The sequence below is a fragment of the Sycon ciliatum genome, chromosome 1 (assembly GCF_964019385.1).
Source record: "Sycon ciliatum chromosome 1, ocSycCili1.1, whole genome shotgun sequence".
Lineage (NCBI taxonomy): Eukaryota > Metazoa > Porifera > Calcarea > Leucosolenida > Sycettidae > Sycon > Sycon ciliatum.
In genome coordinates this window covers 17,490,752-17,506,388 of record NC_088643.1, presented here as the reverse complement: position 1 = coordinate 17,506,388, position 15,637 = coordinate 17,490,752, and the positions used below count along the sequence as shown (strand labels likewise).

Below are 15,637 nucleotides of genomic sequence, written 5' to 3'. Positions count from 1 at the left end.
ACAACTCGGCAGCAAAATAACACATAAAGTAAAAAGTCATCACCTGGCAATGGATTCCAGTTATGCCCTTGACAGAACTGGAAGTAACGGGTATCGGCGGAAAAATATTTCTGGCTGGTGCCAGTGCTGCTAGCTGCAGCACGGAATCCGGCAACTGAGAGTTGGCAAGACTGGCTGATCTGGCTCAGCTGCTGCTTCCGGAGCCCTCGATGGTTCAAACACCATCGGCGCAGGCCACGTTTTTCGGCACCGACGATTTGTTCGTCCACCAAAAGTCGAAACAAATGTTTCTCACTTGAACACTCCGTAGAGCTGCCGCTGTTGTGCCAAGGCCCATTGGCGCATGGTGTGTATACTCCAAATCTACATGTATGATGATGGGTCACTGCTGACGTTTCTGCTCTTGGACAGTGCAACGCCGCATGAAGATATGTTGTGGCTCCACAATCGCTGAGAACGCTAGTGTGCGTCCATGGAATACTAAAACACAATAGGCGCGGCGCAGCTAACGCCCACTTGGATGAATCGGAGTGGTGGCGAGTGCATTCTCCTTCCTCGGTGAACACTGCTGGTCACCCTGTTTGATGATCCACCAAACACCATCGGTGCAGGCCGCGTTTTTCGGAACCAGCCATTTATTCGTCCACCAACAATAGAAATTAATGTTTCTCACTCTGTAGAGCTGTCGCTGTCGTGACAAGGCCGTGTATACTCCAAGTCTACACGTAGGATGAAGAGTAACAGTTACTGCTGATAATGAAGTTTGCGCTCGTGGACAATACAACGCTGTGTGAAGTAAATTGTGGCTCCACAATCGCTCTGAATGCTAATGTGTGTCCATGGAATATTAAAACACAATAGGCGCGGTGCAGCTAACGCCTAACGTGGATGAAACGGACAACAGCAGCGACTAGAGCGTTTTCCTTCCTCGGTGAACACTGCTACAAGACATTATGCTTGATGATTCACCAAACACCATCGTTGGGGGCCAAGTTTTCCGGCGCCAGCGAGTTGTTCGTCCACCAACTAACTTTGATGAGTCTTTCTTCAACACTTCGTAGAGCAGCCGCGCAAGGCCTTTCCTTCGCGTTAGGGTAGCGATCCTTCCTAGATGATATCGCTATTCATTGTTACTTTTTACTACAATGAGTAGTGTTTCTCCGAAAATAAAGTCAGCTGCCTGGGCATTAGGCATTAGACTAGTACTGCCTAGGCCTAGCGCCTAGTGCCTGGACTTGGAAAAAAATTGATTTTGCAAGTCTTCAATCATGTTTGCATATGTACGCGCTATCATATCCAGCCATGTGGCGTGAACAGATCAGTCCGTGCGCCAGACCCTGTTTTGGCCCGATTTTTATTTTCTGCGCGGGAACCATACATGCAGACGTTATGCAGGGAAAGATGACGACGCCGGTCAGTAAATTGTTGGTCGATTTGTTGCCTACCTCGAGGCCAGTCGGTGAAATGAGGGCTTCCTTCTTCAAGAAATATGTTGCCAGTCGTTAGTCGGATGCCACTCGTCTTCTAAACATCGTACTTGATGCAACCAGCGCAGTTGGATGGACAGGAGGCGAGGAATTTATCGTTTTCGATTTTCACCCTATTCTGGGTTGCCATTACATTGCAGCTGGCAGCACCACGAGGGAATTTTTTGCACAAGGGAGACTAGGTGAATTCAACTCCTCAGAGATATCGCCATGACAGGGTAAGGTTATTTTAGCCCTGAAATTGTGTACAAACCAACGGCACGAAATTATGGAAATATTTATTTTTTCGCAATAATTGCATGTTGGTTGAAAAAATGTAGCCATCTTTGTATTGTGGCATCCTGGCGGTGTATTTCGTAACTATACTGCATGACAATATTATTTATGAGAAATGGCAGCGATTGCAGTGATTGTGAACAATGTACAATCAACAGCATTGGCAAAATTGATGCAGAGCTGTATGGTACTTTAGTACAATTTGCCTGTATATTGGTATTTTACACACAATGCATGAAACAGAAGAGCAAAATTATTATTGACTTATCAATTTATAGCTAGGACATGAATATGAAACCCATAACCAATGCCAATGACCCAGGGTCTGTGCACCTGCATTCGAATATATAAAAAATCCCCTGTGGCATAATCATGTACTCTGTGCATACACATGCTTGGGGGGGGGGGGGGGGCGATACTTGCTGCTTTACATGGTGGAAATTGTGGTGCTATGCTGCTTGGTATGTATGTGCGTGCGTGTGTGCGTGTGTGTGTGTGTGTGTGTGTCTGTGTGTGCACACTTCACTTTCCGGCTGTGTATTGATGCCTATGTAGATATCACCATGATCAACAGGGTCAAACGCTTCCAGCGGACAACAGTGGATCACCTCATTTCTCCCACTGGAGAGGTCCTAGCTTGAAGTGATGTATGACTATCAATTCTATTGACTAGCCTTGAGGCATGTACCAAACGTCAGCATGTCTGTGATATCAATACATCACACTTACATTTGAAAGCTAGATGCTGGAATGCAGCCAAGTGGGCTTTTCGTCAAACACAACCCTACCAATGAAATGAAGGCAACGGGCAGAGACCACTAATGGTAGGGCCACACAAGGTGGCTGTGCCAGTGGGGAAGACCCAGCTCAACAAGGTGTTATTGCAAGTTTGATCGGAACAGCACCCTGGTCCAAATCCTCAATATCAGTGAATCTTACTGGTCCATGTGGCTGCTGCCTTGACTCGTGATGCCTACGATTGGATGCAAGCTGCACGAAGTATGTTGCAAAGAAGAGTACAATGGATCTTGAACTTAGCACGAGAGGCATGCACTTCGTTGATAACAGCAGAACCTTTGCATGACTATCATAACACTCTCCTTATTGCAATATTTAGCCAATGCTCCGTTTGTTGTAGCAGCTACCACACAACTACAAGTATGCATTCATTACCTGGCTGGCTTGTATAAACTTGTGAATGCAATCACGTGATGCTTTGTGCACATATGCTCCCATACTTTAGCGTGTGTGTGTGTGTGCATGTTTATGGGTGTGTATGTTCGTGCACGTACGTACGTGTACATGTCTGTGCGTTTACATGTACATGCAGACGTGTGTGGGTCTGTTGAAAAAAGCGCATGAACACGTGTCAATTCACGTGTGCATGTATGTACGGGTGTATGGTAAACGTATTCTTTGCTCCATGCGTCCGCCGTGAATGAAGGTACGAGACTTAATGTGTCATAGCTTGTGGCGGTTGTTCTGTAAATAGTAGCACCGTATCCTGGCCATCCGCAGGTGCCATTTTTTCACTTCAATTCTGCATTGGCTCAGGTGCTGTATTTGTAGTGTCATCCTCTCTGCATGAATTATTTATATTTCTTTCCCACCTCAGTACTGTATTTGGCTGGATATTGTTGCTGTTGTACATACAAGTATAGGCACATGCATTGATCTGCGAGGGTTTGTGTTTGGAGCTCCAGCAACCTGTTGAGGTTCGTGTTGTTTATAAATTCGTGGTCTACGGATACAATGGTCTGACTGGTACATCGCAGAATACTAGGACCCCTTGAACGATTCTGTCGGTCGTTCCTAAGTTCCCCAATTGAAGACATGTGTGTGTCAAATTGTGTCAAAAATACAGTGTTGACAAAACGGTTGGTATCACCGCTGTCGGATATTTTGCACAAGCCAAAATTGGAGGATGCACTGTTGGCTAATATCTCTTTCTAAATAAATAAGCAGGAAATAGCGAAACCCTTGTACAAACCAACGGCACGAAATTATAGCATGTTCAACCAAAATATCAGCGACATAACGAAAACGCAAGCGACGAGCGAGAACTCAACTTCTCCTTATTTGTTATCGCCACGGACAAAACTTAGGGCAGAGAACAACTATTAGGTTGGATTTCGACAACGATCTGAGACGAAGAACTCACGGGGGACGTAAACCAAAGGACGACGAAGGAGACGCCATTGAGTATTCGTCTCGCGATATCTTGAGAAAACTGCGAAATCTGGCAAATCTGGAAAATAAAAGTGCAACTTTTAGACGACTTTTTCTGAACTGGCGCACGGACTGAGCTCATGAGATTGCCTGACGTGAAAGGTAGCGCGGGCGCGCGCGAGTCGCAAGCGCTCGCGGACGTGTCTGACACGTGAAACGAAAAGATTTTTTTGGCGGGTAGTCGGCAAAAATTAAGTGACGGTCCCTTTATTATTTAGTCCTTCGCCATACATTTCATGACATGACGTCACGACAGCTATAAAATTTATTGTGGGTCGATTGTAGATCTACCAAACGTACCCCAAAATTGGGTACAACTCTCGGGGCGCGGGGATCCCGGCCATGACGTTCATTCACGATCACTCACCTGGTCCTGGCCTTGCTTGGTCAGAAAAGAAAGTCTGCTGCACGTAGACCTATTACTACGCCATGGCCTACACCTACTCAGGGAGTCACACTCACAGACTCACTGACTGTCCACTGCATGCACTGACATGATACAGACCTCAGTGTATGTAGACTCCCAACATCTGCACATTTTCAGCAAGTAACTGTTTTCGTTGCTTTTGTTTTGATTCCATCACTGCATGCAGCAGGTGCTTTAGTCGCAGAGATTAGTTGTATTGCGGCCTCCTTTTCATCGGAGAGTGAGGCCTATGTGTGCCGCGAGCTTGATGACCCGTAAATTCTTTGAAGTAACTGTTACTTGTCCCGATTATTATTCTCTTGAGAATTTGAAGTTCAACTTTTCAGAAACCTTTTCGGATGATTACCAGTAAGTTTTTTTTTCTTCTCAAGATATTTCCTTCTCTTTATTTCTGGACCTGCGCCTTCGATCATTTATCACCCGTCAACTTCTTCTCACTCCCAACTCCCCAGAGCTAGCTGTGCACCTTCCTTTGTTTCTCCTCTTTTAGATCTCGCATTTGTGCTAAAGGATGCATGCAATATATTCCTTTACTTTAGTGTTCTTTCAATGAGCCTGGTTCATTTGTGCTTTGTTGTTACCATCGTTTACACCGTTGTCTTCTTGGTTTGTTTTATGGCTTGTTCCCCTTTTTTTCTTATTGTATTGTACAGCGTAATTACCGGTATGTCCCACGATCAGTCCATTATGGCTGTTTCTCATCGCAATCCACATTTCTGCGGGGGAGTCATGCGCCCATTGAATGGTTCAATGGACGGTCCACCGCCACCTCTTCTCGCCGCGTCCGCAATGGCGAAACAGCATTCTGGAGATGTGTCTTCCACGAAGGTATTGTAAACATGTTGAATTTTCTTGGTTTGTAAGGTCTTGAGATTTTTAGTATTTTTCCTCTTCGAGTAAATTTAATTTTGGAACTATTTTGACTCTGTGAACGTAAGCGAAGCGTGAAGCGGTATTTGCATGTGGAGCACGGAAAATGAAAAAAGAGAGAAACTCTTTCACTTCTCCTACACTTTTAGGCACGGAGAGAGTGGTGCCCATGACGATCTTTTGCTGTCAAACACCTTCCCTTTGTCGTGTTTTTGTGGTTGTCCTTCTTACTACCCAGGGGAAGTGTGGGTGCGGAGCTTGCCTGTGTACGAGATATCCTACCTTTGTTCAGAGGATCTAGAGACGAATAGTGATGCATGAGCAATGCAGTGTGCCTTCCCCCAGCATAGTTGAAATGGCTACCCCGTCCTTGTGAATGAATGGTGTGTGTATCATGGCATGTGATAGCCCTTCTGTGATTTTTGCAGCAACAGCTTTCCAAAATGCTCGTGTAGAAACTGATTATGGCAAGGGCAATATAAACGTGACTCCCTTCCTTTCCTATTTTTGCCAGTTTCTTTTGAGATTCCCACCATGGAAAGCAGTGCACATTGGAGTAAAGCAGAATGATGGTGGTGTGTTGGGAGGGGGTGGGGTGGCATTGCATCGTGTGAGCCAACTAGTAATGCCCCTCTCTCTCTTTGGCCCCGTGGTATCAACATTCTGGCCCTAAAAGCTGGACTTGTTTATCCACGTGCCTCTCTAAAAGTATGGTCGTGTCCTTACCTGACCCTACTTTCGCTGGGGCACTACATCAAAGTTTCTGGTTGTTATTTGGTAGGTGGGCATATCACTGTTGCCTATCCCTTCCTAACTCCAGTTCAACATGCTAACTTGCTGGCATAGACATTTTAAGGTACCCATTAAAAAAATTATCATTGCCACTCTGGTACCTGCAGGGCACGCTTGTTCAGAAGATTTGGTATTGCGTAGCAGTGATCTGCACTTCTACACGCGTGCATGCAAGTACACAGTTGTGGACATTGAAATCCGACTGAGTGACAGCGGTGTCTTGTGCGCCGTACATGCCGCTATGCAAATGGTTTAGCCTAGCACTGAACATCTCAATGGCCACTATACTGCCCTCACATTGTAATCAGATGTTCTGTTTTTGGGCATCTTTAAAGGGGAAGTTAAGGCAAAAATCAAAATTTCACCTGTTGTAATCTTCGGGGTGCTGAGTCGAATGGTCATGGTCCGAGGAAGCTAAGACGCTCCCTTCCTACTTGAATCCCAATCGAACTCGCGCACTTCCACCGAAACTGGGTGACTGCGCCCTACTAGATGGGGATTTGTATGCAAAATGTCACTAAAAGCGCCATTTCGTTCTTATAAAAGCACGGATGACCGCGATTGGCCCATATGTTGTAGTCTTTTGGACGCTGAGTCGACTGGTTTTGGTCCGAGAAAGCTGCGATGCAGCGTTTCTCCTTTATTCCCAATCGAACATGGTTGAACAAGCGGTCACGTGCTCCTGCGTGCCCAAGTCACCTGGTCACAGCGCCAGCAGGCGACAACTTTCACACCAAGGTTCAACTCGAGTTCAACTCGAGTGACAGGACTGCACCCAAAAAAGGTCAAACAGGCTAGTAAGTTGTACCCTGCAGGCACGGTGACCAGGTGACTGGTGTACGCAGGAGCACGTGACCGCTTGTTCAACCATGTTCGACTGGGAATGAGGGCCGAACGCTGCATCGTAGCCTTTTCGGACCAAAACCAGTCGACTCAGCGGCCAAAAGACTACAACATATGGACCAATCGCGGTCATCCGTGCTTTTATAAGAGCGAAATGGCGCTTTTAGTGACATTTTGCATACAAATCCCCATCTAATAGGGTGCAGTCACCCAGTTTCGGTGGAAGTGCGCGAGTTTGATTGGGATTCAAGTAGGAAGGGAGCGTCTCAGCTTCCTCGGACCACGACCATTCGACTTACCACCCCGAAGACTACAACTGGTGAAATTTTGATTTTAGCCTTAACTTCCCCTTTAACTATGACTGGATTGATTTCTACACACAAACACTTCTTCGTGTACCCTGCTTTGAACGTGCTCCATGCCTGCGCACGTGGCTTCAACACGAGCGGCTCAGGCCGTGTGCACTTTCAGCCGGATTTCCATTTCCCGATCTGCACCTGTTCCTGCCATGTGGCACTCGGTATCTTGTCATATTGTACTGCGTATTGCAATGGCCTGCCTACATCCTAGCCAGATGATGGACACATCGTACATTTACTTTTTTCCCTGTTTTCATGCTAAGTGTTTTACGACGATGTACCTACGCGATGTCAACTGGCTTGCTTTTCTTTGTGTATCTTTGGCAGTACCTGATGATGAGTGATGACAAAGTCGTGCGGAATGGACTCGGTGCGACAACAATGGGAGCGTATGCTCCCGCACCCGTGGTGTCCAGCTTGGTTGGCCAGCAGCGCGGCCATGCGGCAGCTCCCGGCCACATTGCTGAGGTAGGTGTTTGGCAGTTGCAGTCTGGTAGTGTTCTGGCCTTCCCAATAGCAAGCTCGAACACAAGAGTGCTCCTCGGTGAGCAGTATGGCTAGGCCTGTGCGAAACTGGGAATCTCTCTCACTCTCTCTCTCTCTCCCTCTCTCTCTGCATCCTTTTACAGTGAAAAGCTAGCACATCTCGTAATAAGTCACGAGCATTCCAATTGTCTATCACTGTTGTTTTCGACCATGTGCTTCTCTAAAAGTAGGCCTGCAGTCATTTAATGGGCTCTACTTTCGCTGGAGCACTGCATCACGTTCTGATTGTTTATTGGTGGTTGGGCAGCATACCATTGCCTTTCCCTCCTCGTCACCGATCCAACATCCCTGAAGGATTAGCATTGGCAATGGTCGGTTGGGCTAATGTGGAATTCCTCAACGAGCTTAAAGCCCTTGTATGGAGCGTAACCATGTGCTTGCGTGTGTGTGCTTGCACGTGTGTTTGTATCTTAACTCTAGGCTCGTCCTGTTACAAAGTCCCTTCAAGACTCAGTGCCATCACTTATGGATTCGCAACGTCAACCTGGCAAACTGGATCCTGTTGATTTGGCTCCTGCTGTTCCTCCGCCTTGTTCTCGGGAGGTAAGAATTTTTTGCTTTTCTCGCCACAGTGCATCCAGGTTGTGGGGATGTGCATCTGTGTGTGTGTCTGTCTGTCGGTCTCATAACAGTAGTAGTGCACAGCCTCGCCTCGCTGTAATATCACGTTTTGATACTGACAAATGTTGACTTTTCGACGATACCGGTCTTCCTTCAGAACGATTTTCTGGCTGGACCATTGCTGGTATGTCTTGCTTGTCTATAAGTGCGGCTTCGCCAGTTATGTGAATTGGGCCGTTCACTGGCGCAGATCTTCATCTGTTTCATTCAAATCTTGTCCGCTATCGTTGCTATAACCGGATACAAGGTGGTGGTTGTGGTCAGTATGTATCTGAGTCCTGGTATCATGCCAACCGTTCGTTGTAAATTCCAAGACAGACAACAAATGTAGAAAAATGGCGCCAGTCTTCGTGTTGTTCTTCTTGTCTTCCGACTTATAGTCTTCGTGTTGGAGTTATTGTTTTTTCTTAAGTTTAATCATTGTTATTTTGTTCTCCTGTGTTATGTGCAGAAAGAAGAGTTTATGGCCAGTCTTGGGCTGATTACGATCCCAGTGTACAAAGGTAGGCATACACCGATTTGTGATGGCTGTATCAGTGGGAGTTTTGTTGTTGCAGTATAGTGGGCTATATCGTAATATGGGTGTTTTCAACCTTGTCTTGGTGTCGAAATGATGAAGCGGGGTATCGGCACGGTCTAGAATCCGTATGCGCACACTCTGTTTTTCGTACTCTTCGTGTAACTGCCGCGTTCCTCGGAAGTTGGCTGGCGCTTGGGTTGATTTTCTCTTTTTTTACAAGGGCTGTTTTGCAGACAAATGTACTATCAAGCATGAGGTTTGTGTTGCTCGTGTGTTTGTGGTTTGCTAGAAATCAAGGCCAGGAGACAAACTAGAAAGCGTCGAAAGGCAGCCCCATATTCAATTGACCTAGCGGAGCAGGAGGTGAGAAAAATGCCTGGCTTGGAACTCGTTTTTTTCTTCATTTCTTCCTGTAAAATCGTGAAGAAATGCCCTTGCCACTGTGAGCAAGATGTCCTTTAATGGCTACCACAATCTCAGTCTTTGAAGGATATGGCCTTACAATTTCTCACGATCACGCATGTTTTCTCCTACAAATATTACATGTGTGTGGGTTGGATAAAAATCACATGCCCCGTCCCGCCCAAATGGGCAAAGTGGAGTTTTCTCTTGAAAACCTTGCCTGTGCTATTGAAAAACACAGGGAACACGAAAAATGAGTGAAATCCTGGAAATCCTGTTCAACGAGGCTCTTTAGCAAGCCCTACGCCTGCAAAGAGTAGTAATGTTACCACTTGGCCACATAGTAGCAAGGTTCCTTCAGGATTCCACTGGGGCTCGCTCATCTAACTTGGACTGTCACTGCCAACAGACTCCTTAGAGCTGGTAGCTGACGTGCAGTCAAAACACCCTGGTCGATGGCCTTTAGCACGCCGCTCCGCCATAATTAATGACAACTATTTCAGACTGCACACTTGGGCCCAAAACTTTGTGGCCTATTTTTCTTGGAAGTTTGAAAATTGGACATGATGTGATTTCTACCCGATCCGCTCACACGTGTTGATTGTTCATTTCCGTGAGTACCGGACATTGACTATTCACTATGTATTCAGTATGTGCTTCTCTAAAAGCATGCCTTCATTTTGGTTGGGTCATGTTTTCGCTGGAGCACAACAGCAAATCATGTGGTTGCTTATTGGTGGACGGACATATCCTCTGTGGCCCTTCCTCCTCGTCACCAATCGCACAGTCATTTTTGTCTCCCAGATATGACGGATAGAGATTTCCGTTTGCAACAATTCAGTGAAAATGGCTGGCAATATCTTTCATTTTCGTTTACTCGTGGAGCAGATTAATCCAGGCACACGTTGATTGGGTAGAAATCACATGCCCCCCCCCCCCCTCCCTTTTTAAGATGGAGTCACCATATCCGTTCCTGTTGTAATGCAGCTGTGATGTCATGTTGTCCATTTCCGTTCCTGTTCAGGCTAAGCGGATGCGCGAGATGAAGGATGCACGTGCGAACGCCAAGGCGAAGAGCAACGGTGAGTTTCACGGTGATGTGCATTTTATTTTGCATCAGCAGGTCAGCATTGAGTAGTGCTTCTCTAAAAGCATGCCTTCATTGTGGTTGGGTCATGTTTTCGCTGGAGCACAACAGCAAATCATGTGGTTGCTTATTGGTGGACGGACATATCCTCTGTGGCCCTTCCTCCTCGTCACCAATCGCACAGTCATTTTTTGTCTCCCAGATATGACGGAAGGGGATTACCGTTTGCAACAATTCAGTGAAGATGGCTGGCAATATTTTTCATCATGGTTTTCTCGTGGAGCAGATTAGTCCAGGCACACAAACTGTCTGTAGAGGTCCTGCTTCCGGCATGTTTTCACGCTATTTGTGTTCATAGATCATCCATGTGCTACGCTGAGAGCTTTGCAAATTTGCTTGAAGTCTAAACGGTGACCTTTCTCCATGTCTTGGTGTATTGCTTGTAGTAAATTTTTTATTTGTTATTTTTTGCGCTCATCCCACTCCTCGTTCCCGTTTCTGTTCGGTTTGCTCCCATCTGACTGTATTCGTGTTTGTATAATGTGCATCGTGCAGGCCGGAACTTCCCACCGCTAGCTCCCACTCCGTTAGGTAAGAATGCGATGGCGAAGCCAGCAGGTCCTTCGCCGTTTGTACAAGAGCGCGATCCCAGCCTCCAGCTCAACGTAAAAACAACGGTGGACACTGGCGCGCAAACTGAGGGTGGCTTAGCGCGCAAGAGAAAACGGCAACTACTCTTCGTCTGCTCGGTAAGTTTGTTTTGCTTGTTCCTTCCTATGTTCCTACTTCCTGCTTCTGTTAGAAATGGGAGGTAAGCATCTAAGATGGCCTTCACCTTTTTGCAGGGCAAGTTACCCCATACTTGGCAGGTACAACCCATTATAGTACATTTATGAACATGACCTCGCAAAGTTCATGACCTTTTATGCAGAGTTGGTATCAAGGTGTGTACGGTTGCAGTGGACTTGCCCCGCTAAACCTAATGGCGGGATATTGATGCATACGTCACATTGTCTAATCCTGTAAGAGACGCCTCTCTGTTGCTGGGTAGTTTCAGGATTCGGGTATTACGGAGGTTTAGCGAGACGAATTTCGTGTTCGCACTCCAATGCAAGTCGAACTCAGTTGCGAAATTCGTGTTATGATGAGGATTAGCAAACAGAATTCACACTTGCATGACGCTGGCAGGTCGTGCATGTGTACAGATAGTACAGTGTAGTAAATTTATGACTCACCTGCACGAATCCGTGATCTGTGTTTCGACTGCTTTTCCAAACGAAAAGCGAAAGTTCGCAATCCAGTTCACCAACCGAAAAATGTTCCCGAACGTGGAATTTGTGATCCTTAATCTCCGTACTACTGTCAGTGTTTCCTTTCAATGAGTTTTTTGTTTTGTTTGCTCTCATATTCTGCCTTTAAAGTGCCGGTCAGTTTTCAATGACTGGTGTGCGTATGATTGATTGTCTGTGAAAGTTTCTAATTAATTTCAGGGTTTGAATGAGTTTCGATGTTTGAGTGTATTAGACTTCCTTCACCACTTGTCAAGTACATACAGTGGATAGCGGCTTTGGCGCCGAGAAGCCGATATGTTTATGGTTGTTTTATGTGTGTTTGTTCTGTTCATTCGTCCTGTTTCCACAGGAGGACCATGATGGGCTGTGCGAGATCTGTGATCAAGCAGGCGAGCTTCTGCTGTGCGACACGTGCACGAAAGCGTATCACTTCACTTGCCTGGTACCGAACCTGCCCACGATGCCACAGGGCATGTGGATCTGTCCCAAGTGCCAGGTTAGTTGCATGCGACATTTTGTTCAGTGTTTTGGATTGTTTTAGTGCCAACTTAATCTCGTAACATGTGCACTCAACGCTAACATGGGGAACAACCCCAGAGATGAGGGCAATACCCAGCCATGGCAAATATACAAAAGAAATACAAGAAAAAGTACATGTCTTGCTTGGACAGGCTATGTTGCTAAACCCTTGCAAAAAGTGCCCAATACCACGAAGGCAGAGTCAAAAGACACATGTTAGCAATGGACCTAGGCTGAAGTATGTTGTTACTCAGAGGTTCACGGTTATCCACCAATCCTCAAACGTTGTCTTGCTTTTATGTGTTTGTTTCTGCAGGATGAAGCTGCGAACACGGAAGTCCGTGCCTGGCCGGGTACGATCAGCCTTGTACGCGCCTTCACTCAATACGATGATGGTGAGTACCACTGCCTGTCTATTTCCACTGTCTCTAGCCGGTTAAGGCACACTGCCTCTGTGACGTGTTATCTTCTCGTGTGCCACATGTTTGCTGTTCGTGTTGGTATGTGTGTACATGTGCATGTGCTTCTCTAAAAGCATACCTTCAGTTCTGGTTGGGTTATGTTTTCGCTGGAGCACAACAGCAAATCATGTGGTTGATTATTGGTGGACGGACATATCATCTGTGGCCCTTCCTCCTCGTCACCAATCGCACAGTCCTTTTTTTTTCTCCCAGATGTGACAGAGATTTCCGTTTGCAACAATTCAGTGAAAATGGCTGGCAATATCTTTCATTATCGTTTCCTCGTGGACCCTTAGTCCAGGCACACGTTGGTTTGATTAGAAATCACATGCCCCCGCCCGAATAGCACGTCTCTCTACTGGGCACCTTCGGCTTGAGTTCCTATGGCAAAAATGCTTTGAATTTGGAGGGTTTGAACTTCGTCTGCGCAAGTGCTTATTTGTCACTGCCATCCTGTGAAATCCACACATTTTTATCAATGGATTCTTTCTGTATCCTGAACATGTGCACTACGTGCCAAATAAACTTCTTCAAAAAGTGATTATAGATGCGTTATCCTGAGATGCGGGCAGATCTGAGATACGGACAGTGCCCGGTCCCAAGGTGCTCGGATAAGAGACGTCCGAGTGTACCTGGTTAGCAGTATGTACGACAGCTGCATGTGCTGTACATTATTGCACACAGTCACTACCGGTCTTTGTACATACCAGTATGCGGGGCCAGACGTTTCGACGAAGTGCATCTCAGTTTTGGGCGATGAAAACCGAATCACGGCCAGCCAATTTTGATTCGCAACCTGCGATGCGAACCCGGATAGATCGACCCCTGGTTAATGCCCCTCCTGTTCTGCACTCACTGCTTTGTTTGAAGACCATTGCGCATTGTTTGCTATCCAACTCTGATCTTGTAGCATCGTTTATTTCCAGTGCTGGATTTGCCTTCCACAGCACTGACCTCCAATGTGCATGTACTTGTTAAGGTGCCAGTCATAAGTATTACCATCTTGCCCCGTGACCATACTGATCTGGGTTTGATCTGGACTTTTATACTCCGGTGTGATTGTTTCTGTCATTTCCTCGCGTAGACCGTGAGGGACAGCGCCGTGCCCTGGAACAGGAGCTGCAGCGTAAACGTCAGGAACGCGCACAGCTGCATCAGTCCCTGGCGGCGCTGACGCAAACTGTATCGGTACGTTAGCCTGTCTCTTTTCTAGTTAGAGGTTGAATAAAATCTGCTCCGAAATACGGAGGACGTTCCCATGAGTCATGGTACTTGCATATGGTGCAGAGAGGGTAGCAAAAGCCATGCAATCTGCATTCACAATGTACGCACGACCAAGAAAACTCACCCGCTGTTTGAAAGTATTTGGGATTTGGGGTCCTTCATGAGTGGCATGAAGACTTTCTCGCTGGAATGAATTGGTACTGGCCCCTGGGTCCACAGGAAAAAAACAATCTTCTTTCTACTTCACATACAGATGCCCATAAACCCAGGATGATATTATTTGTGTATGACCTGATCATGTCCATAGCTACTGTTCTGATGTGCCTTATAAGAAATGTGCCTTCTTGCCATGACCTGGCTATTTAGCTATTTTTCTCTTTTTGTCATGCTGTGCTTCATCATGGGACTGTCACCCTGCCACCATAGACAAGAGTGCGGAAGCAAACCGCTTACACTCCAGGTACAGACATGACTCTGTATTATAGAACAACTGCTGTTAAGAATCTGCTGGAGAAGGCTTCCCCGGCACACCCTGACACTCTCTTGCAAGACCAGGCGGAGAAAGCAAGCATTTGAAAGTTAGTCATTCCGTGGGCTGATTGTCCTACTGGTATTGCGATATGTCATGTAGGTGGTGATTGACGGACTCGCTTATGCATCGTGCCCATCCTGGCACGGACACAGTGCACTCTTTTGTTTCTCATTGTGCTATGTTACACATTATTTTTTTACAACTGGATATATCATTATCTGTTCATTGGCTGTAGTAAGTATCCCAAGGTGCAACCTCTGTTGCCCGATGTGCATCTTCTTTCTGTCCACGTCCTTGTTGCATAGTCTTGCTTCTTTTCTTGCCTCCGGTATTGGCAGTCATATGCTCTTGCCTTAACTGTGATTATCATGGATGTTTGATGTTGCGCAGAGTTTTTGTCAGTCCACGCCTGGCTGGGCTATCCATCGCTGGTGCTGGGGTGTTGCTTTTTCTTTCCTCAGTGGCATGGACTTGTTTGGGGAGTGCAGAGCGATGCATGTGTCGATCCCTCTCATCCTGCTGGATATTTAATAGTCTTACTGAATTTGCTGGACTACGAGTAAGCGGTGGATTCATGCTCCATAAGTACGTCGACCGTGTTGCAATATTATCATCATATCTCCAGATGCGTACTCTAACCTAACATCACGCGTTGCTTTCTGCATCCTGACCTTGACCTACTGAGTCCTGTACTTGTGCCATGGCAGACCTATTGTGTATTCGATTATTACTCCCTCCTCTTTTTTTGTTTTGTTTTTCTTTCCCAGGCAATGGCCGTGCGTCTGGGCCTCGTGTTGAGCCTTGTTTCTTGTTTGACTGACTGGTGTACTTTCAGAATGCAGTGTGCATGTGAGGACATGGTCGATGTGTAGTGCACTCGTTTCTCTCTTTCATCCGCACGGTCCAGGACCGGGCGCTGCCCATGCATGTACGTCCATACTTGTGAATCACGTACTTGTACGGTTTGATAGCGAAGGGCTAGAGATCTGCGATCACGTCATTATTTCCACAAAACAATGGCGAAAGAAGTAATATTTTCCAAACTCACCCACGGGTACGGGGTGCCCATAACTTGAAGGCCCGGAGAAGAGAGATTTGAGTGTACTACACATACCCGTGCCAAGAGTAAATCAGCGCCCATCGGAGCTTC

General features: G+C 46.5%; 1 protein-coding gene across 1 annotated transcript; it reads left to right on the top strand.

The window, feature by feature from the left end:
• Positions 1 to 4,509: 4,509 nt before the first annotated feature.
• LOC135815680 (PHD finger protein 21A-like) lies at positions 4,510 to 15,303 on the top strand. Its single transcript, XM_065329005.1, has 12 exons — positions 4,510 to 4,767; positions 5,073 to 5,247; positions 7,611 to 7,751; positions 8,250 to 8,372; positions 8,902 to 8,953; positions 9,260 to 9,333; positions 10,397 to 10,454; positions 11,015 to 11,208; positions 12,101 to 12,247; positions 12,587 to 12,665; positions 13,816 to 13,919; positions 14,382 to 15,303. The coding sequence occupies exons 1-12, from the start codon at positions 4,649 to 4,651 to the stop codon at positions 14,529 to 14,531; spliced, it is 1,416 nt and encodes a 471-aa protein (XP_065185077.1). The 5' UTR covers positions 4,510 to 4,648; the 3' UTR covers positions 14,532 to 15,303.
• Positions 15,304 to 15,637: the final 334 nt, after the last annotated feature.

Coding starts and splice junctions, on each gene's coding strand:
- LOC135815680 (XM_065329005.1), top strand. CDS start 4,649: ATGTGTGCCGCGAGCTTGATGACCCGTAAATTCTTTGAAGTAACTGTT. Junction 8,373..8,901: donor CTCCGCCTTGTTCTCGGGAG/GTAAGAATTTTT, acceptor TGTTATGTGCAG/AAAGAAGAGTTTATGGCCAG. Junction 10,455..11,014: donor CGCCAAGGCGAAGAGCAACG/GTGAGTTTCACG, acceptor TGCATCGTGCAG/GCCGGAACTTCCCACCGCTA.